The sequence below is a fragment of the Mytilus edulis genome, chromosome 2 (genome assembly GCF_963676685.1).
Source record: "Mytilus edulis chromosome 2, xbMytEdul2.2, whole genome shotgun sequence".
Taxonomy (NCBI): domain Eukaryota; kingdom Metazoa; phylum Mollusca; class Bivalvia; order Mytilida; family Mytilidae; genus Mytilus; species Mytilus edulis.
Window position 1 is genome coordinate 85,273,774 of NC_092345.1, and position 17,753 is coordinate 85,291,526.

The window sequence follows — 17,753 nt, forward strand, 5'->3', positions numbered from 1 at the left end:
AGTTTTATTCTTATTAGATATATTATTTTGATTGAATATGTGAAATATGTATTTATGATATTTGGACTGTTGGCGTATAACAACAGAATACCATCATGACTGAAATATAACTTTATACATTTTTTGACTGCTAGGATGAGATTGTCAATAGTGTTGAAAATTTTCACCTTTGAAAGATTTTTCATCTTGATAACATTGCATTATTGTCAGTTGGAAAAGATTCACACAGTGTTTACACACATTGATTTGTTTGTGATTAGTAGTTTTTGTTTTTTACACTGTCGTAAAATCTTATCTGTTTTATATTTCATAAGGAAAGACCACCTTCACCAAAGTCAGCTTTTCGTAAGAAACATTCCATTGGCATGTTTAATGGTAGTGCTAAAGACAAAAAGTTTCACAGTGATCCCAATGCAGCTATTCATCAGAAGTAAGTGGATCTACTACTGTAAATTCAGAAATTATTGTGAAAAATGCGACAGGGTTATAATCGCAATGATTAAAACTTGTGTTTTGAAATTTTTTATATGAACAGGATTTTTCTGAATATCACAAAAATTAGAATCTCATTTTAGTCTAAAAATCGCAATAAAAAATGCATGCAATAATTTCCAAATTTACAGTATAATAGTAGTTTACAAAAGGTACTATTATACACAACAGTAATTTGAAGTACAAGTTTCAGAATCTTATCCACATTCAGTGTTTAAGATTCAAAGTTATTTTACAAAGCTGTTCAAATTTGTTATAGGCATATCAGGTTTCCTTTTCTTCTGCATAGATATTTATGAAAAATTTTAAGTACATGCTCTATGAACTTTTGAATTTTGAAAATAATACAAAATCCTTGTTTTTCATTTATGTAAAGAAAGTGGATTGAAGGCCTGGAACACAGAGCTAAATGATGAAAATTGAGTGATCAGTAAATGAATGGGAATAGGAAATTAAATATTGGAACCTGGAGTCAAGGGCAATTACTATGTCATAAACTGGAAATCAGGGGGGGGGGGGGGGGGGGGGGGGGGGAAAGGGTAACAGGAGAGTAGTGAAAACTTTTGTTATTACTCATTTTTTATTTTGATCATTTAACACATAAAGTTCAACACTTTGTAACCAATACGTAGAGTTAAATACCAATTATAATACAAACCTTTCAATATTTTGAAATGTAACTTTTATTTTGCTTAGACTTGGTATTGGTGATGACCAGAATACTAAAGACCCTAACGATGAAGTAAACGACTATCTCCGTCGAGCTATAGATGCCAGGAGTATAGATAAACTCCGCTCAGATCATGTGAAATTCTTCTTTCTTACATTCCTAAAGACTGATTTAGAGGAAAAGGTACATAAGCTAATATATATGATAAACACATTTGCACTATTTTACAAATTACATCACATTTATAAGTAAGTTGTATGTTAAAAGTACTAATGCTATTTAGTACATATCACAATAGATGATAGATCTGAAGTAGGCAGGTCATTTTACTCAAAAGTAGTCAAAACAGGTGAATAGTTTAAAGTCCCCTTTGTATGAAGAAATGTATGCATCACAGAGATGAAGCTGTTATAGAGTGTATAACCTTTTAGGACTAAGTTGTTGATTAAGCAGATCTTTATTAGTCTCAGTTGAATTAATTCATATCTTGCCTAGGCAAATGAAGATTTAAAAGAGTTTATCACATTGTATTTAAAATACTTCTTAATCATAGAAGTTATAGTTAACCTAAAGATGTCTTTTATTTTTACAGTAATGTTAATTATAATACTTAAGATTCTGAAATTGATTTTAAGAATGAACTGCCCTGATTGACCTGGGGTCATTTTGGTGAAAACACATCATTTGACATTGTGACATAAAAATGTTTGTTTTGTGAAGTCAACTTTTTACTGGTGTTAGCACCAATTGGAAGATCATGTATTGATGTACCCCATTTTTACCATACTGGTTGGTCTCTCTAGTATCTACTTTTTGTCTAAAGCTGCAATGGCATATATCATATTGGAATAGCAATTATATAGGAATCAAATACAGTAGTATTGTTGAATGTTGTTCAGAATTTTGAATTATCTTTGTTAATAAAGCAAGAATAACCAATGATATTAGCCAATATATTAATATTTTATTTGTCTTTTCAGTATTGTAAAGTTCGAGACACAATGTTTACATCACATATTGGTTCCACACTGATCACTTTACTATTTGTTTGCACCATACATTTAGTTATTTTACCACAGTAAGTAACATCACTCTAGTATGTTTATCAGATTGTCACAGATGTTTATAGTTATTTTTTATACTTTTTTATGTTATTCAATTTATTTCTACTGAATATAGTGACCATTTAAGTTGTAAATATGATATTTCATCTGTATTCAGGTTATAAATTGTGTCCAAATTTTGAAATTTTTGTATATTATTTTCAAGTTTTCCAAAATAACAAGATCTCCTCCCTATGTATTAAAGCTGAGAAAATACTCATTGCAAACAGGGGAAGGTTGAGCACTCACCAATATGTTTAACCCTGTCACATTCTTTATGTGTTTGCCCCAAGTCAGAAGCATATTATTCAGTGGTTGTCATTGGTTCATGTCTGTCTTATTTTTTTCTTTAGCTATCTTGTTATAAATCTTTTATAGCTGACTATACTGTATGGGTTTTGCTCATTAATGAAGCTGAATTGTGACCTTAAGGTGCATATATCCATATCATTTGAACTCTGCTGGATAGTTGATGCATTGGCAGTCTACAACTGCTTCTTAATTTTATATACCGTAGACATTTCAGCTTGTGATTTTTTTATGTCTAATTATGTGACACCTCTCTGAGTGATAAGTCTTAGGTTTCTTTATTGTCAATCTTCATTGGATAACCAATCGCTACATAGAGCTGATACAGTAAACATCAAATACTTGGTCTCAAATTAAGCCCAACAATTTTAGATCTACAAGTATGTGTCTTACAGTTTTCATTTCAGTTTGCAAAGATCAATTGAAATGAGATAAGGCTTTTTATAAATAATTGCAAAAAAGACCTTTCTCATATAACATAGAAGGAAACTATGGCAAGCATATAATGTAGATTAGTGTTTGGATATATCTAGAAGACACAAAATACAATATTTCTCCATCATTTTTAGTCATTAGATAGTGATTTAGTTAATGGAGTTTGAATTTTGATAATGAGGATAACTTTTTGATATAGATAAGTCGAATCATCAGCGTTTTCCTTAATTTACATAATGGATACAGCATATCTTATGAAAAGAATTTTTTACTGGTTAAACAGGTTTTTTTTTTATAAAGTTCTATAAAAATTCATATTGCTTAATGTACGATGTTTGACCAAATGCTGTAAATCTATTTGCAGGTCTTTTGTAATGTTTGTATTGTTTGACCAAAAACTTTTACTCTATTTTCAGGTCAGTTGTAATGTTTGTAATATTTCCGATCTCCTGTATAGCCATACTTGGTTTATTTTTTCTTATGTTATCAGAACCATTTTTGGTAAGTTAGTACAATACATTATATTTTTGAGTACTATTATTGTTAACAAATAAAATATATACTCTGCAGAACAAACATGTAGAAAATTTAAAGATTCTGAGCCATTTGTCTGTCACCTGAATTATAGAATAACCAATCAAAGTATTCAAATAGAGAAAAATATTCAATGAGTGAATGCACAACGCATTAATTCACAAATGCGCCAATTATCAATTTTGTTCAGTCACGAGTTGAATAACAACTTTATTTTACAATGTCCATTAATTATATAACAACATATGATTCTTCGTTTCAGATGTCTTCAAATTACGCACTCAATTTTTTTTTCTTCATAAAACTAAAATCCACAAATTCAAGAACCTTCATATTTTCATATCTAAGATTAAAAGCATCAAGAGTTATTGCAATTTCTATTGATATGAAATGGATGAAAACTTATTTTAAAGTAACCAACACCTTGACTTATATGAATTTGGCTTGTTTAATTTTTATAAAGTTTGGACAAAATGTTTACTTTGACCCTTTAACAAATTGTAAAAATTTCATAAAATTTGAACCAGCCACTTTATCAGAAAAATTTCATTGGTTATATAGCAGTTTTTCAAACACTAATTTTGATCATTGAGAAAATTAATATTTCCTTAACAATTGAATGTGAATAAAACGTTTAGCTGATTTTTACAGAGTTATCTCCCTGTAGTGTTAGGTACCACCTTAAAGGCCTGAAATCTCACACAAAAAGGTGAATATGAAATGTATGATCAAGGTGTACAACTAATAGCCCAGATTTATCTTGAACAATTTACATGCCTGAAGACTGTATTGCTGCCATCTTATTATTTTCAGTGGACACCAAGGAGAATCAAGGCTATAGCCAGAACAATAGCTGTGAATCATTGGTATAATCAAATTGTAGCTGTGATAGTCATTATACTTCTGTATGCTAGTGCCTTATTTCCTATGGTAAGTAAACCATAGCTGTGATAGTCATTATATTTCTGTATTCTAGTGCTTTATTTCCTGTGGTAAGTTAACCTTGACCTAGTTTTCTATTCTTTAGACCAAGGACCTCAAATCAACAGACTCTAGGTCACTATCACTTATGGTTTACCAGTTACAAATGTGTATCACTTATTTCAAATGCATTAAGGGAAATAACTCTCAAATGGAGTTCGTTTTGCTTCTGTCAAAATTGGACAAAAAATCCTGAGGGATAGCAAGATTTGGTAAAATAAATTCTTTTACGGTTACTGAGGAGATTTCACCACAAAGAAAACAGTGTTCTGAGAGATAACTCTTACAATAAAAAGTCTTCGACTAAACAGGGTCAGTCTCAAAAACGCAATAACTGTTTGATATCATACACTAAAAATCTAAGCGACATCTTGCGTAATCACAAAACAGGGCACGTAACAAATTTGGCGGAAGAAGAAAAAAATAATCATAACAAACGCAATAGGTCTTTCCAAAGAATAGATGAATGACGTAATTATATAATTTTATTAAGTGATCATATGATTAGGTTGGATACTGTAATGTTAATATCACATTTAATTATACATTTATTACTTCTCAAATACTGTAAATTCAGAAATTATTGCATGCATTTATTATTGCAATTTTGTCATTTTAGACTTAAATGTGATTTAATTTTTATGATTTTGAGAAAAATCCTGTTTAATTCATATAAAATATTTCAAAATGCAAGTTTAATTATTGCCTCTACAACTCTGTCGCATTTTTCACAATAATACATGTACAAACCTTGTATTAATTTCTGAATATACAGTATTACCTTCAGTTTATTAAGGGAACATATTTTCAGAAATGTTTTGTTATTGATCAGTAACAAGAGTGTTCCAAAAGTTATATTTGATTTTTTTTTATTACTAAATGCTTCCCATATATTTATTGTAAGTTTTATTGTAATTTCAGGTGTCTGTTTATCAGTATGATTTAAAAGAATGTCTTTCCACACATTTTGGTATTCCTGTATCATCAGTCAACCTAACACATCTGGACCAGGCCAATATCAGTCTTGGTATCGAGTATTCAATATGTAATCCTCTACATAAAACGTCACATTTTCCAGAGGTAAATATCATATATTTATTATAGTTTATTATGCTCAAAGGATCATGTGATATATTGCTTTTCATCTGTTATCATAGATTATCTGTGACTTGAGAACATATTTAAACTGATATCTATGAATTACTGTATTGGCATGATACACAGAATTATTTGACATTTTCTATAGCAATGCTAACTTGCTAAGTATTGTGAGTAATTTGTGACCCTTTGATTGAAATGTTGATCGGGAGTACACACTTTGCTTACAAGGATCTAGTCACCCTTCCTGTAGACTTTTGGGATCCTCTGGTTTTGTTATAATGATAAACACCTTTAAAAACTAGGCAGAAGACTGCATTGGCTGATGTCATATTAAAAAACCCAGAAAGTAAAACAAAACGTTTTCTGATCCATGTACAGTTAGCAACAGGCATGGACACATGATCAGTATTTTATTCAGATTGTATTGTGACCTCAAATTGTTTATTACATTTCCAAAACAGAATACTATAAACTCTATTTTATTTTTCAGTATCTATCATTTTGTATGTTGTTGGTTATGATAGCATTAGGAGTGTTCATACAAGCCAGCAGTGTCCTGAAATTATTGGTATGGACTGTGATGGCATTCTTCCACTTGTTATTGGTGGAAGTATTCTTTGTTGATCTCCTTAACAACAGAGATTTTCTTATTAGTGCTAACAGAGGGTAAGTTAATAAATAATTGCGATGTTCAAAATGCAAACTTAATAGAAACAGATGATAAAACACAAAGCATTATAGTCATAGTAGATTCAATTATTCATAAATCCAAAAGAAATAAATCTATCTCATGGTCGTGACTATTGTATATCTCTGATATTGGTGACTAAAGTGAAAATACTTCTATAAATTTGATTCACCCAAAGCACATTTCTGGATATACCTACACCAGGAACTGTCAAATCCAAGAAAGTTGAAAGCCAGTGATGTATAAATACTTGTGGTGCCATGTGACCAAAAACGACCTAATAAGAATAGGCGAAAAAATGTACCTTATGTCAACTTCACCTTAGGGACTTGGAATATTTTAATAATGTCTAATACCAACAAAGAATGTTATAAATCTGTGAGTGAAAATTGCTTTGATAATACCCTTGGGGATAAGTAGTCCACCAGCAGTGGTTTGACTCAGGGATTAGTAGTCCACCAGCAGTGGTATTGACTCAATGGTTTAACTACTTTTGCTATCTATTTTCCAGACAGAAAATACATAAAGCAAAGGTGCAGTATGATAAAATAGGTAATCACTAGGATTTTGTAGAAGAATAAGTAATCAATAGGTTATGTATTTTAGTACTAGAAGAATAGGTTATCACTGGGATATTGTTGTAGAATGGGTAATCACTTGGGTATAGTGGTAAACAAGGTAGTCACTGGGATATTATAGAATGGGTATTCACACGGAAATTGTGATAGAAAAGGTAATCACTGGTAAATTGTGGTAGAATTTGGACTATCTATTTGTTTTACATTTAACTTGGCTACAAGTTCTCCAGTATAGACACTAAATTGACTTAATTAGTAGCTATAATTTTTTTTTCATTTGTAGAATTATTAGCTGTGATACGTGTATGTTGTCTATTTCTAGTATAAACACGTGGGATACCTTGACGGTGATACCTCTGAAATGGGAGATAATTTTGTTTTTGATTTTCTTTGTGGTTTTGCTATTTGTACACAGTCAACAGGTTGAAGCAACTGCAAGATTGGATTTCTTATGGAAAATTCAGGTATTTATAAGTAATGTATGACTATATGATATATATTGTTTTTGCTGTAGTACCTTCTCTGCCTGTTTCAAAAGCTACACTAACATACATTTTTTTTAAAGGATAAGCGATCATTGGCCAAAATTTACAGGAGGCATTAATATGGTTATAAGGGTCCTCAGGATTATCATACTATATCGGAGTGGTTATTTTTTTCCAGGAAAGGGTTTACAAAACAAAACATGTGCAAAATGTGAAAAAAAAACTCTGATCTCAATAAAATAATTCTGTAAAATAAAAAAAATTGTCCTAGATCCCAATCTGCCGTTCAGAACAAATAGCTTTAAGTTTAGGTCCTGACTTGCAAAACTGACCCTTTCTGAACATTGTTCACTAAACATTGCCAAATTTTAATAATATGGAACAGAACACTTTAAAACCGGTCTCTCTCCAATTAATCATTGTTTTATATTATAGGCTACAGAAGAGAAAGAACAGATGGAAAGTTTACGAGCATACAATCTCAAACTGATAGCAAATATATTACCTCTACATGTGGCTGAGAATTTCCTCAAAAATCAACACAAGAAAGATGAGGTAAATATTCCATTGTGGCTGTATTATGTTTGTATAAATGTCATAAATGTTTTTGAAAAATCTAGCTTTTTTCCATTCTTTATCTGGAGAGTTTCTGAAACATATTTATTATACTTAATGTCAATAAGAGCATCCTAAGATCCAAGGTTATAAAAAAAAGACATGTTGATATCAGAAACACAAATAATTTTTATATGAAGTAACCAAATATTATTTATATTTTAAAAGAAATGAAATTTTGAGATGTTATTGTAATATCATGGTTTTACTTCTCAGTAGTTTCTTGTGTTTGACACCGTTCAATAGATTAAGTAAATTTAACAAAAGGCGTTCTAATCGTTGTAGATGGGATATAACAATGATTTTATTATCTTACAGGATCTGTACCATTTAGATATAGACAACACAGGTATTATGTTTGCATCTATTGCCAACTTTAATGATTTCTACATTGAGTTAGAGGGCAACAATGAAGGAGTGGAATGCCTGAGGCTGTTGAATGAAATAATAGCTGATTTTGATGAGGTAGGAGTTATACCTTAGATAACACCTTAGTTTATATACCAGGTTCCATAAGATCATCTAAACTTTCCCGAATATGCTCTTGAGTAAGTGTGCAAAACATGTCTTTAATTTAGCTCTTCAGTCATATTGCTTTAGGGTTTAATATTTTACTCATTGTTTCGAATTTCTATACATAACTGGTTTAGAATCATTCTCAAAATTTGTTTCTATAACACTGATTTTCACAACAAAATTTTGTCACTTTGATTCAGAACTGAAGTTTAAATATAAGATTTTTATATGGAGTATATTTAATCAGTTATTGTTTATATTTTTAGATCATCAGTGAGGAGAGATTTAAATGTTTAGAAAAAATCAAAACAATAGGATCGAGTTATATGACAGCCTCAGGTTTAACTAAGGAAACAAACTATGCTGACATGAGGCATATTGTAGCCCTGGCAGAGTTTGCTTTCTCACTCAGAGAACAACTCCAGTATGTCAATGAACATTCATTCAATAACTTCAAGTTAAGGATAGGTAAGTCTGAAATCAGGTTTTTAAGACAGATAGTGTTGAATTAGCTAAAAAGATTCATTAAGGTGGTACCTAACACTACAGGGAGATAACTCTGTAAAATCAGCTTAACGTTTTGATTACGTTTTGTTGTTAAGGGAATATCAAGCTTCTCAATGATCAAAATAAGTGTTTGTCAAACTGCTACATAACCAGTATAATTTTTCTGATAAAACGGTTGGTTCAAATTTTTTGAAATTTTTATATTTTTGTAAAAGGGTTAAAGTAAATACTTTGTCAAAATTTAAAGAAAATTAAACGAGCCAAATTAATTTTAGTTAAAGTGTTTGGTACCACCTTAAAAACCTTAGCTTATAAAGTGAAGAAATGTTATAATTTAGACTACATAAAGGACAGTTATATGTTATAAAAGTTAAAAGTAAAAATGGTAATTTGCACTTAATTTTGTATTCTTTTCATTAATTGCTATGTTTAAACACACAAAGTTAATGCATTTCTAGCATTATGGGTTCATCCTATATATAATTTAAAGAAATGATGTTAGGAAAGAGGGGTGAAAGATACCAGAGGGACAGTCAAACTCATAAATTAAAAATAAACTCACAATGCCATGGCTAACAAAGAAAAAGACAAACACATATAATAGTACACAAAACACAACATATTAAAATTAAAGACCAAGCAACACGAACCCCACCAAAAACTGGGGGTGATCTCAGCTGCTCCGGAAGGGGAAGCAGATCCTGCTCCACATGTGTTTATGTTAACATGATTCATTCTTGAAAACAGTAATCCCACAAAATTATTTTCAGAAACACTGAATATTTCTACTGTTTGTTAAAGTGAAAATTCCATGAAAATCTCTCCGAGGAAGTAATTTAACTATACTTTTTGGGGAAATATTATGTTTTTTGTTTACATAAAATATACAGTAAATGTACATAAAACTTTAATTTTTAAAACTAGTAGTAGAAAATATCTTCAATATGACTTCTTTGTGTAGGTATGAATATTGGACCTATAGTGGCAGGTGTAATTGGTGCTAGGAAACCTCACTATGATATCTGGGGAAACAGTGTAAATGTGGCAAGTCGCATGGATAGTACTGGTGTTCAGGATCGTATACAGGTAAGCAATCTGAAATCAATTATGAATAAAAGTTTAGAAAAGGATGAATTGAGTTAAACCAATTAGTTGTCAACCAAACAGCACTGGTTTACCAAAAAAAAACTCTCCATGATTATGACCTTCAACAATGATCAAGCATTCAAACAAGAAAACTTACAGCCTAATTAATGTACAAAAAATGAGTGAAAAACAAATATGTAACACAGCAACAATGCTTACTTCTGAATTATAGATCATATTTGTATAATCTCTTCTAGGTGGAGGATGAGTGCAAAGTAGGTTTTTGATAACACACTATATATTTGTAATTAATTTCATATCTTACAATCAATATCAATTTTTAAAATAGAAACCAATGTGACCTGTAAGTGCATAATCATTTGATAATTCATGAAACTTTTTAGAACTTCTTTATTATCCTATGTGGCAATGTGGTGCAGGGAACTTGGAAATACTGGATGTAGCAAACTTACTAGAATTTTATGAAATTTATACCAAAGAGTCATTTCAGCAATGCCTTAGAAAAGTTTGAAAATCAGTGCCAAATATTTAAGAGTTATGACCATTGGAAATATGATATATTAGAAATATTTAATTGTAAGTGCCCTCAAGCCTACATTTGTTGTAGGATTATTATTAATAACTTTTACTTGCATTTATTTATAGAAAGTTCATTTTTCTTTTGAAATAGGTCACCCAGGAAATACACAATATTTTACATAAGAAAGGGTATGTTCTTGAGTGCCGAGGAATTGTTAGAGTCAAAGGAAAGGGTGACATGACAACCTATTTTCTTACAGACAGGCCACCAGTAGCTTACAGTAAAGCTTGAAACATTCCACATAATTACAATCAGTGATGTGCAAAACAGTATGAAGATATATGTTGTCATGGAAACAGTTTCTTTGTATGATTGCATAATCTTCTATATTCAAGTTTGGAGAGAAAACTTGTGAATGGTAGACCTTGGCTCTATACTACCACTAATTGTACTATATTGCTACTAATTGTACTATACTGCCCATAATGTACTATACTGCCACTAATTGTACAGCCGGTTTTGAAAAATTAATCTATAAGGAATTGTGATCTTCAAATTTTGTTTTATATAAGAATTAAAAAAAGAATTACAAACAATATTCAAGACAACTACTAAAACACCCTTTTAAATGTTTTTAATAAAACTGGGTTTTTTTATCGGAAGAAAATTATAAAAGTAAATTGATTTTTTGTGAAGCATAATTGATTTTATTGATGTTAATTTTTTACCAAAACAAATTTTAACCAGGTCAGGGACAACACAGTTGTTTCTGTGCCTTATTTTAACCTGTCACGACGAAATAGGACACAGACCATCAGTGGTAACGTCTTGTGTCAAATCTTCAATGACTGGTGATATGCCAGGTTAATCTAAAGGGCCTTTTTTTATGCATAGTTATGCACAATGTTCATTTCTATGGAGACCAGCTATCATTTGATTTTGAAATTTTCAGATTTGTCATTTCATAGTTATGGGACCTAAATTAAAGGTAATTTGATAAAGAAAAAGCATGTCTTATGATAAATAACAAGGTTTTTTATTTATTTTTTAAATTTACAAAAAAGCACATCTTTAAAAATACATTTTTCATCGGTAATTTAAGGGATACTGCAAATTGTAATTCCAGAGTAAAATGAATTATTTGTAATGTCTAACAAAGTCCATTATTTATTTCATAAAACATGAAGGTAAATCAGCAGCAGAATAAATGAGCATGAAAATCAATAATCTGAAGTGACTGCATAAAAACTATATAACATAAGTAACCAACAACAGTGGCTATGGCTTGCTAGGAATAGCTGTAATTTGGCACAAATACATTTATACATTGGTCCTAGCTATAACTTAATATGTTTAGTAATACATATCATATTTTTTAGTCCTTTGATATTATGTATGGTTCTATTTAAGTATTATGTAAGTGCAATTATATAATTTATTTTCCTGCCAAAATGTTTATATTTTATTTTCATGTCAAATTTCTATTTTGGCTCATCATATTTGCTAATTTATGTTAAAGATCTAGTCAGTTTTGTCATGTTATTGTTATAAGTTTAGTATACTATTAAGATAATTTGTTATTATGGTATTTCCTCTAATATAACTGCAAAACTTTTGTGATATTACTTATACATATATATGTTATGGGTAGTAATCTTTCATTTATAATAGTAGAGGACAATTAAAAATAAAACTAGCTATGCCCATTTCAAGACAAAAATGTAAAAATGTTTTTTATTTGCTATTGAGCATTCCTGATGAAGGTAATTTTGATAACCTATTTGGTCAATATTCATTTTTGTTTTGTATTATAAATTAGTGCAGTATGAAACTTTGGTTGGGATTGTTCTCATTTCAGTTCTATTCATAAGTCAGTGAAATATTTTATCAGTATCAATTATAACAACAATGAATTGATATCATTCCCTTTCTGTTGTGATCTCATTTAATTTTTATCAATATATGTTATACACACTACAATATAATATTGTTTTGTTTCATAAATCATGTAAATGTAAGATACATTTTAATATACACTATCACATTATTCTTGATGAATGTCATGGTTGTGTTTTGTATTGTATCAGTGTCATTATCAATAACATGAAATCCTTGTTATAAATGTGATTGCTCAGATAATTTATTAATTGTTTAATTTATGACAAGATTTTTGTTGGACACATTTTTGTGTTTAAATAATTTGAAATTCAGTAAAAATATTTCATAATAACTATTGTGAATCGGTTAAGAACAAGATTGACAGTCTTACAGTAGAATGAAGTTGTAAATCTTGTTTATAAATAGATTGCTAGATTATTCCTTAATGTCCAACAATGTGGCAACTATTTTGTCAATATTCAGGACTAGAACTTAAGATGCATTAAATCAGTAAGGCAGATGCAAACAAGGGGAGAGATCCGTTTGCGCCAAAAATACGTCCTTTTGCGCCACAACTTTTTTCTTCAATGCTCCGTTTGTGCCACCTGTTTTAAAATTACATGGTATCATTTGCGCCAAAAATAAAACATACGATTGCGCCAATTTGAAAAAAAATGACTTCCCTCCTCCTTTATTAGGACTTTGAACCGGCAGTTTATACATGGCAAATGTTTCCTTTTCTGAAACATACTTTCTTCTTACTGCTGCTCCATGGGTACAATGTATGTAGTAGCTTGTGACTTCCCTTTATTGTCCAAAAAGACAAATATTGAAGAATTAAATGCATAAAACCGTTCATAATAATTACTGGGGAATGCTTCAGCTCCATTACTGGTACGTCTTGCGGTCGATAGAGTTTCAGTCCATATGGATGGTGGAAACAAATCACTGTGTTATCAACATATGTGGTTAAACATAATCAGCAAAAGGTTTTATTTTCTTCTCTTTTGCATAACTTGAATTAAATATTAAGCAGAGCAATAAGTTTTCTTCTCTCTATGTATATGGACTGTCTAGTGCATTTCAAGTCATTTCTCTCCAGATGCTCATCTTCATGGTGCAATATCTCTGAACATATGATACTTTTTAAGCAAAAATGAGAATAAATAGATAGATATGTGTACAGGTAAATTGGCGCTAATGAGTTCCGAAAATTGGTGCAATTGATACATTTGGAAAAATATATTTGGCGCAAATGATACCCCTGAAAAACAGTAATTGGCGCAAAAGGACTGCTTCCCAAACAAGTGGCTGTAATAGGAGAAAGACATTAGTTTTGACAACTAGAAATTGATGACATGATGGAAAGGTTTTGAAAGTTTGCATTGCAACTTGTCACCTACATAATCCTATTTACTGCAAGGGTTCTTGCTGATGGCAATGAACAATATCCAGGTAAAATCATAGTTAATAGCCTCATTTTGACCTGATGTTTTTTAAAAGTTTGAATATTATCAATTTTTTCAGACTTCACCATTTTGAAAACATTAAAATGCACTGATATGAAATCCATTTACATAGTTAAATCAGAAATCACACAATTTATACAAGAGTCCTCTTCTCTGCCCCACAATTTCAAGAAAATTACATTTATGATGTTAAATATTTTTCCTTTGACATTTACATAAATTTGAAATGTAACCAATTTGAAATCAGCTCTCCTACATGGGTCCTAGTGGTATGGTAATTTTGAGCTGTTCTTATCTTTTATAGGCTGTTAGGTATTTTATTGTATATAATCAGCAATACCTTTCTCTGAAATTGCAGACTGAATAAATTATAAATCAAATGGAATAATGATTACTGCAGAAAATTAGAATCGCCCTATTTTCTTTAATTTAATCTTTGTCAGTAGACAATGACTGTTTATTATTACTTTTGGAAATTAAAGATAGGTCTGTTTTCTTGCTTGTGATTTCCAAAGTAAAACAATAATATATTTTTTTTAATGTCTTTACATTTTTTATTTAGGCTTAAGTAATTAATCATCATCCACATAACCTCTATAGCTCAATGAAATTAAAAGCTCAATGAATCAATGGCATAAATCATAAAATCATAAAGAAGGAACTCCATTATAATTCCAATATGTTATACAGTCATAGACCAAGTCTCATACTAATTCTAGTCAAGTGTTTTATGCCTGAAGATATTTTTTATTTTTTACTAAATCATGACATAAGACAATTACAATCATTTATGATATTATTATTTAAGGTTTATAACAAAATCTAGTCAATTATACAAACTATTTATTGATTTGTAATGTTCTACTGTAATATTTAATTTTTACTGACTTTGCTTTCATTGACGTGCATTTATTTGACTAGGTAGAAAGCTTTAAGGAAATAGGATATTTGTTTTGTAGAATGAAAATGGTTTGAAAAGAATACATGTATTTAAACTTTAACTTCTTGCTTTAATACTTAAGATTTATCATCTTGCTTTAATACTTAAGATTTATCATCTTGCTTTAATGTTAGTGTAATAACAAAATGTAAATCAAACATTCCATTTGAAGTGGTGAAGTACATGGTGTTTTAAACTAATAAAATATTTATATTTTAAGTGGGAATAAAAACGTTTAAAAACATTTCAAGTTGGGTTAAAAGATAGTGAATGTTTTAATCAGTGAATGAACCCTTTTATTTTTTATTGATGTTGATATTTCATTGTTATCTGAATAAATGTTATATTTCTTATAATACATTATTGTGTTATCATTTACAACCTTTTCTGAAGACCTCAATTCCACCATCTTCAGTTTCATAGTTTGTGTTAGAGGTACATACTCATTCACAGTAAAATGAATAACAAGAGAGAAGTATAAGTAGCAACCAAAAGAAGAGCAAAGAATGGAGTACTGGGTTTCAAGGAGATGTGGAATATGCAGAAATAAGCATCAACATAAATTGCCAAAAGGTTTTTAGAAGTCAAAATACTGTCTCTAAAAATAGAAAGTTGTTAAGTTAATATGCCAAGCTCTAAAATGTCCCTAGTCGACTAAAGATATGAATAAAACAGGCAATATATACCAAAAGGGATATTGAAACCCATAAGTAGAAAACAAACAATGCCATGGCAAAAAAGAAAAAAAGATGAAAGACAAACAACAGTAACCAAAAGACAACATAGCTAACTAGACTGGGCAAAAACTTTCGGTGGTCTTAGATGTTCCGGAAGGATAACAAAATCCTGCTACCATTTGTCACCCTTTGTGTTGCTCTGACATGCATGTACACATTTGAGGAAATTAGGATGTGGTCTCAACATTTGGAACATATCTGTCATCATCTGGGAAAAAGATATTTGGCATAACGGTCAACCAACTTGTGCATAATTGTGTCCGTAAAACATTTGAAAGTATGATTTCAACTTCATACTTGGAACTTTTTGTTTCACTAGCTTCTTTGTAAGCAGAAACCCTCTTTGAATTTGAATAAGATAGGACAAGAAAGAACTGCTGACAAGGTGCCTGACTGGGGACATGCACTGGAATACATGGCGTAGTTAACTAGTTTATTTGATATCTCAATATCCTACCTTTCAATGCCAACATGTGGACAAAATAAATGTAGATGAAAGAGAAAACAATGAAAAATTGGACAGGAAAATAACCTCTTTACTCTAATAAAATTATATTGTGGGTATTATGAATAACAAAAGCAAGCACAAAAACAAATACTAATATACCGTATTAAAGAATGCTCAAAGTAATTAATAGCAAGTTCAAAAACTTTATTTGGATCTTAAATAAAGATACGATTTACTACAGAATCAAGTACAAACAAGCCAATAACACTTATATAGCGTATTGGATAACAAACAGTGAGAACCCTTCAATTTCCAGTCAAAATTGTTTGAGCTAAAAGCAAAAATTTCACCTAACTTAGTTCGATGATTTCTGATGATTATTGTTTGTTATTTGTTGCTGTATATCATATTTTTTTCGTTTTTTGTTTTGTACATAAATAAGGCCGTTTATTGGATCTATTGAATTGTTCTACATTTTTCATTTCAATCAATATTTAGTTCACTATGCGGTGTGGGCAATGCTCATTGTTAAAGACCGCACAGTGAGCCATAGTTGTTAACGTCTATGTCGTATTGATCTCTGATGAAGAGTTGTCTCATTGGCAATCATACCAGTCAATCTATATTATCAATAATTCAGCTAGGGTAATTTCTTTGAAAAAAAGTTTTGTAGGAAAACAACTTCGGTTAACTTGATAACCAAAACAACTGCAAATTAATATGAAAATGAGGTTTTGGCGCGTTTAAATCTTTCCAATGTGTCAATTATAATATTACGTACTTAATTAAACATAAATTATATGAATTTGCTTCTAGAGATACTAAATTATCCCATACGGATAAATTTAAAATAAGAATTTATACTGGGGATCATCATCATACAACCCCTTATATGACACCAATGCGTTGAAGAGAAATATTTAAAAAAGCAAACAACATTCAATCATCACTTTCACCTTTGGATTTTCAGTGGTAATCGATGATTAAAATAGATGGTTCCTAAATATTTTATGTTGACTCCAGAAAGTTAAACCAAATAACCAACCAAAACTTATACCCATTACCGTATATATATGATATATAAACAGTGTAAGGAAAAGCTCGTTATTTTTATTTTTTAAGACATGAAGACGAATTTGTAAAATTTCAGTGTACAAGAAAGACCGAAAGAAGAGGTTATTTGCGATCCACGACGGTTTATTTACATTTGCGCATGAGAGTGGGATACTCAACTTTAAATGGAAATACAAAAAAACTGTCTGAGTCTGATATGCAATATTATTAGACATGATGCTTTTTTTATTTAGATATTGACCGATCTTAAACATTCGTTCTTTTTTGAAGAGTAGAAGACTGTACAATTAAGATGTAAAAACTTTGAAGTTTCAAATGTTGCAAAGAGTTGAATTTCAAGGAAATTAAATTGTGCGAAAATAGAGATTCATACTAACTGAAGTGGCATTTTGTGAGGTCTTTCGGAGTTGACCATTTTGATAATTAAGGTCTTTCCTTTTACAAAAGGGAAAGACCTTACTGTATTTCTTCTGTTTATTATTATTAAGGTCTTTCCTTTTACAAAAGGGAAAGACCTTACTGTATTTCTTCTGTTTATTATTATTCTTTTTCCGCCAAACTTTGAC

At 30.2% G+C, this 17,753-nt stretch overlaps 1 protein-coding gene across 3 annotated transcripts in view; it reads left to right on the plus strand.

The window, feature by feature from the left end:
* Nucleotides 1–15,288, plus strand: part of LOC139510340 (adenylate cyclase type 5-like) — a 44,344-nt gene extending 29,056 nt beyond the window's left edge. For 2 of the 3 annotated variants that reach the window (XM_071296881.1, XM_071296882.1), the window contains exons 9-21: nt 315–430; nt 1,189–1,345; nt 2,143–2,240; nt 3,426–3,510; nt 4,357–4,473; nt 5,446–5,604; nt 6,116–6,291; nt 7,175–7,355; nt 7,812–7,931; nt 8,310–8,456; nt 8,774–8,975; nt 9,976–10,100; nt 10,792–11,168. In XM_071296881.1, the coding sequence (XP_071152982.1) occupies nt 315–430; nt 1,189–1,345; nt 2,143–2,240; nt 3,426–3,510; nt 4,357–4,473; nt 5,446–5,604; nt 6,116–6,291; nt 7,175–7,355; nt 7,812–7,931; nt 8,310–8,456; nt 8,774–8,975; nt 9,976–10,100; nt 10,792–10,932 (1,824 nt within the window). In that variant the 3' untranslated portion in view covers nt 10,933–11,168. Of the gene's footprint in view, nt 1–314; nt 431–1,188; nt 1,346–2,142; nt 2,241–3,425; nt 3,511–4,356; nt 4,474–5,445; nt 5,605–6,115; nt 6,292–7,174; nt 7,356–7,811; nt 7,932–8,309; nt 8,457–8,773; nt 8,976–9,975; nt 10,101–10,791 lie in introns of all 3 variants that reach the window. The other variant, XM_071296883.1, reaches the window with a different exon arrangement.
* The last annotated feature ends 2,465 nt before the right edge of the window (nt 15,289–17,753 follow it).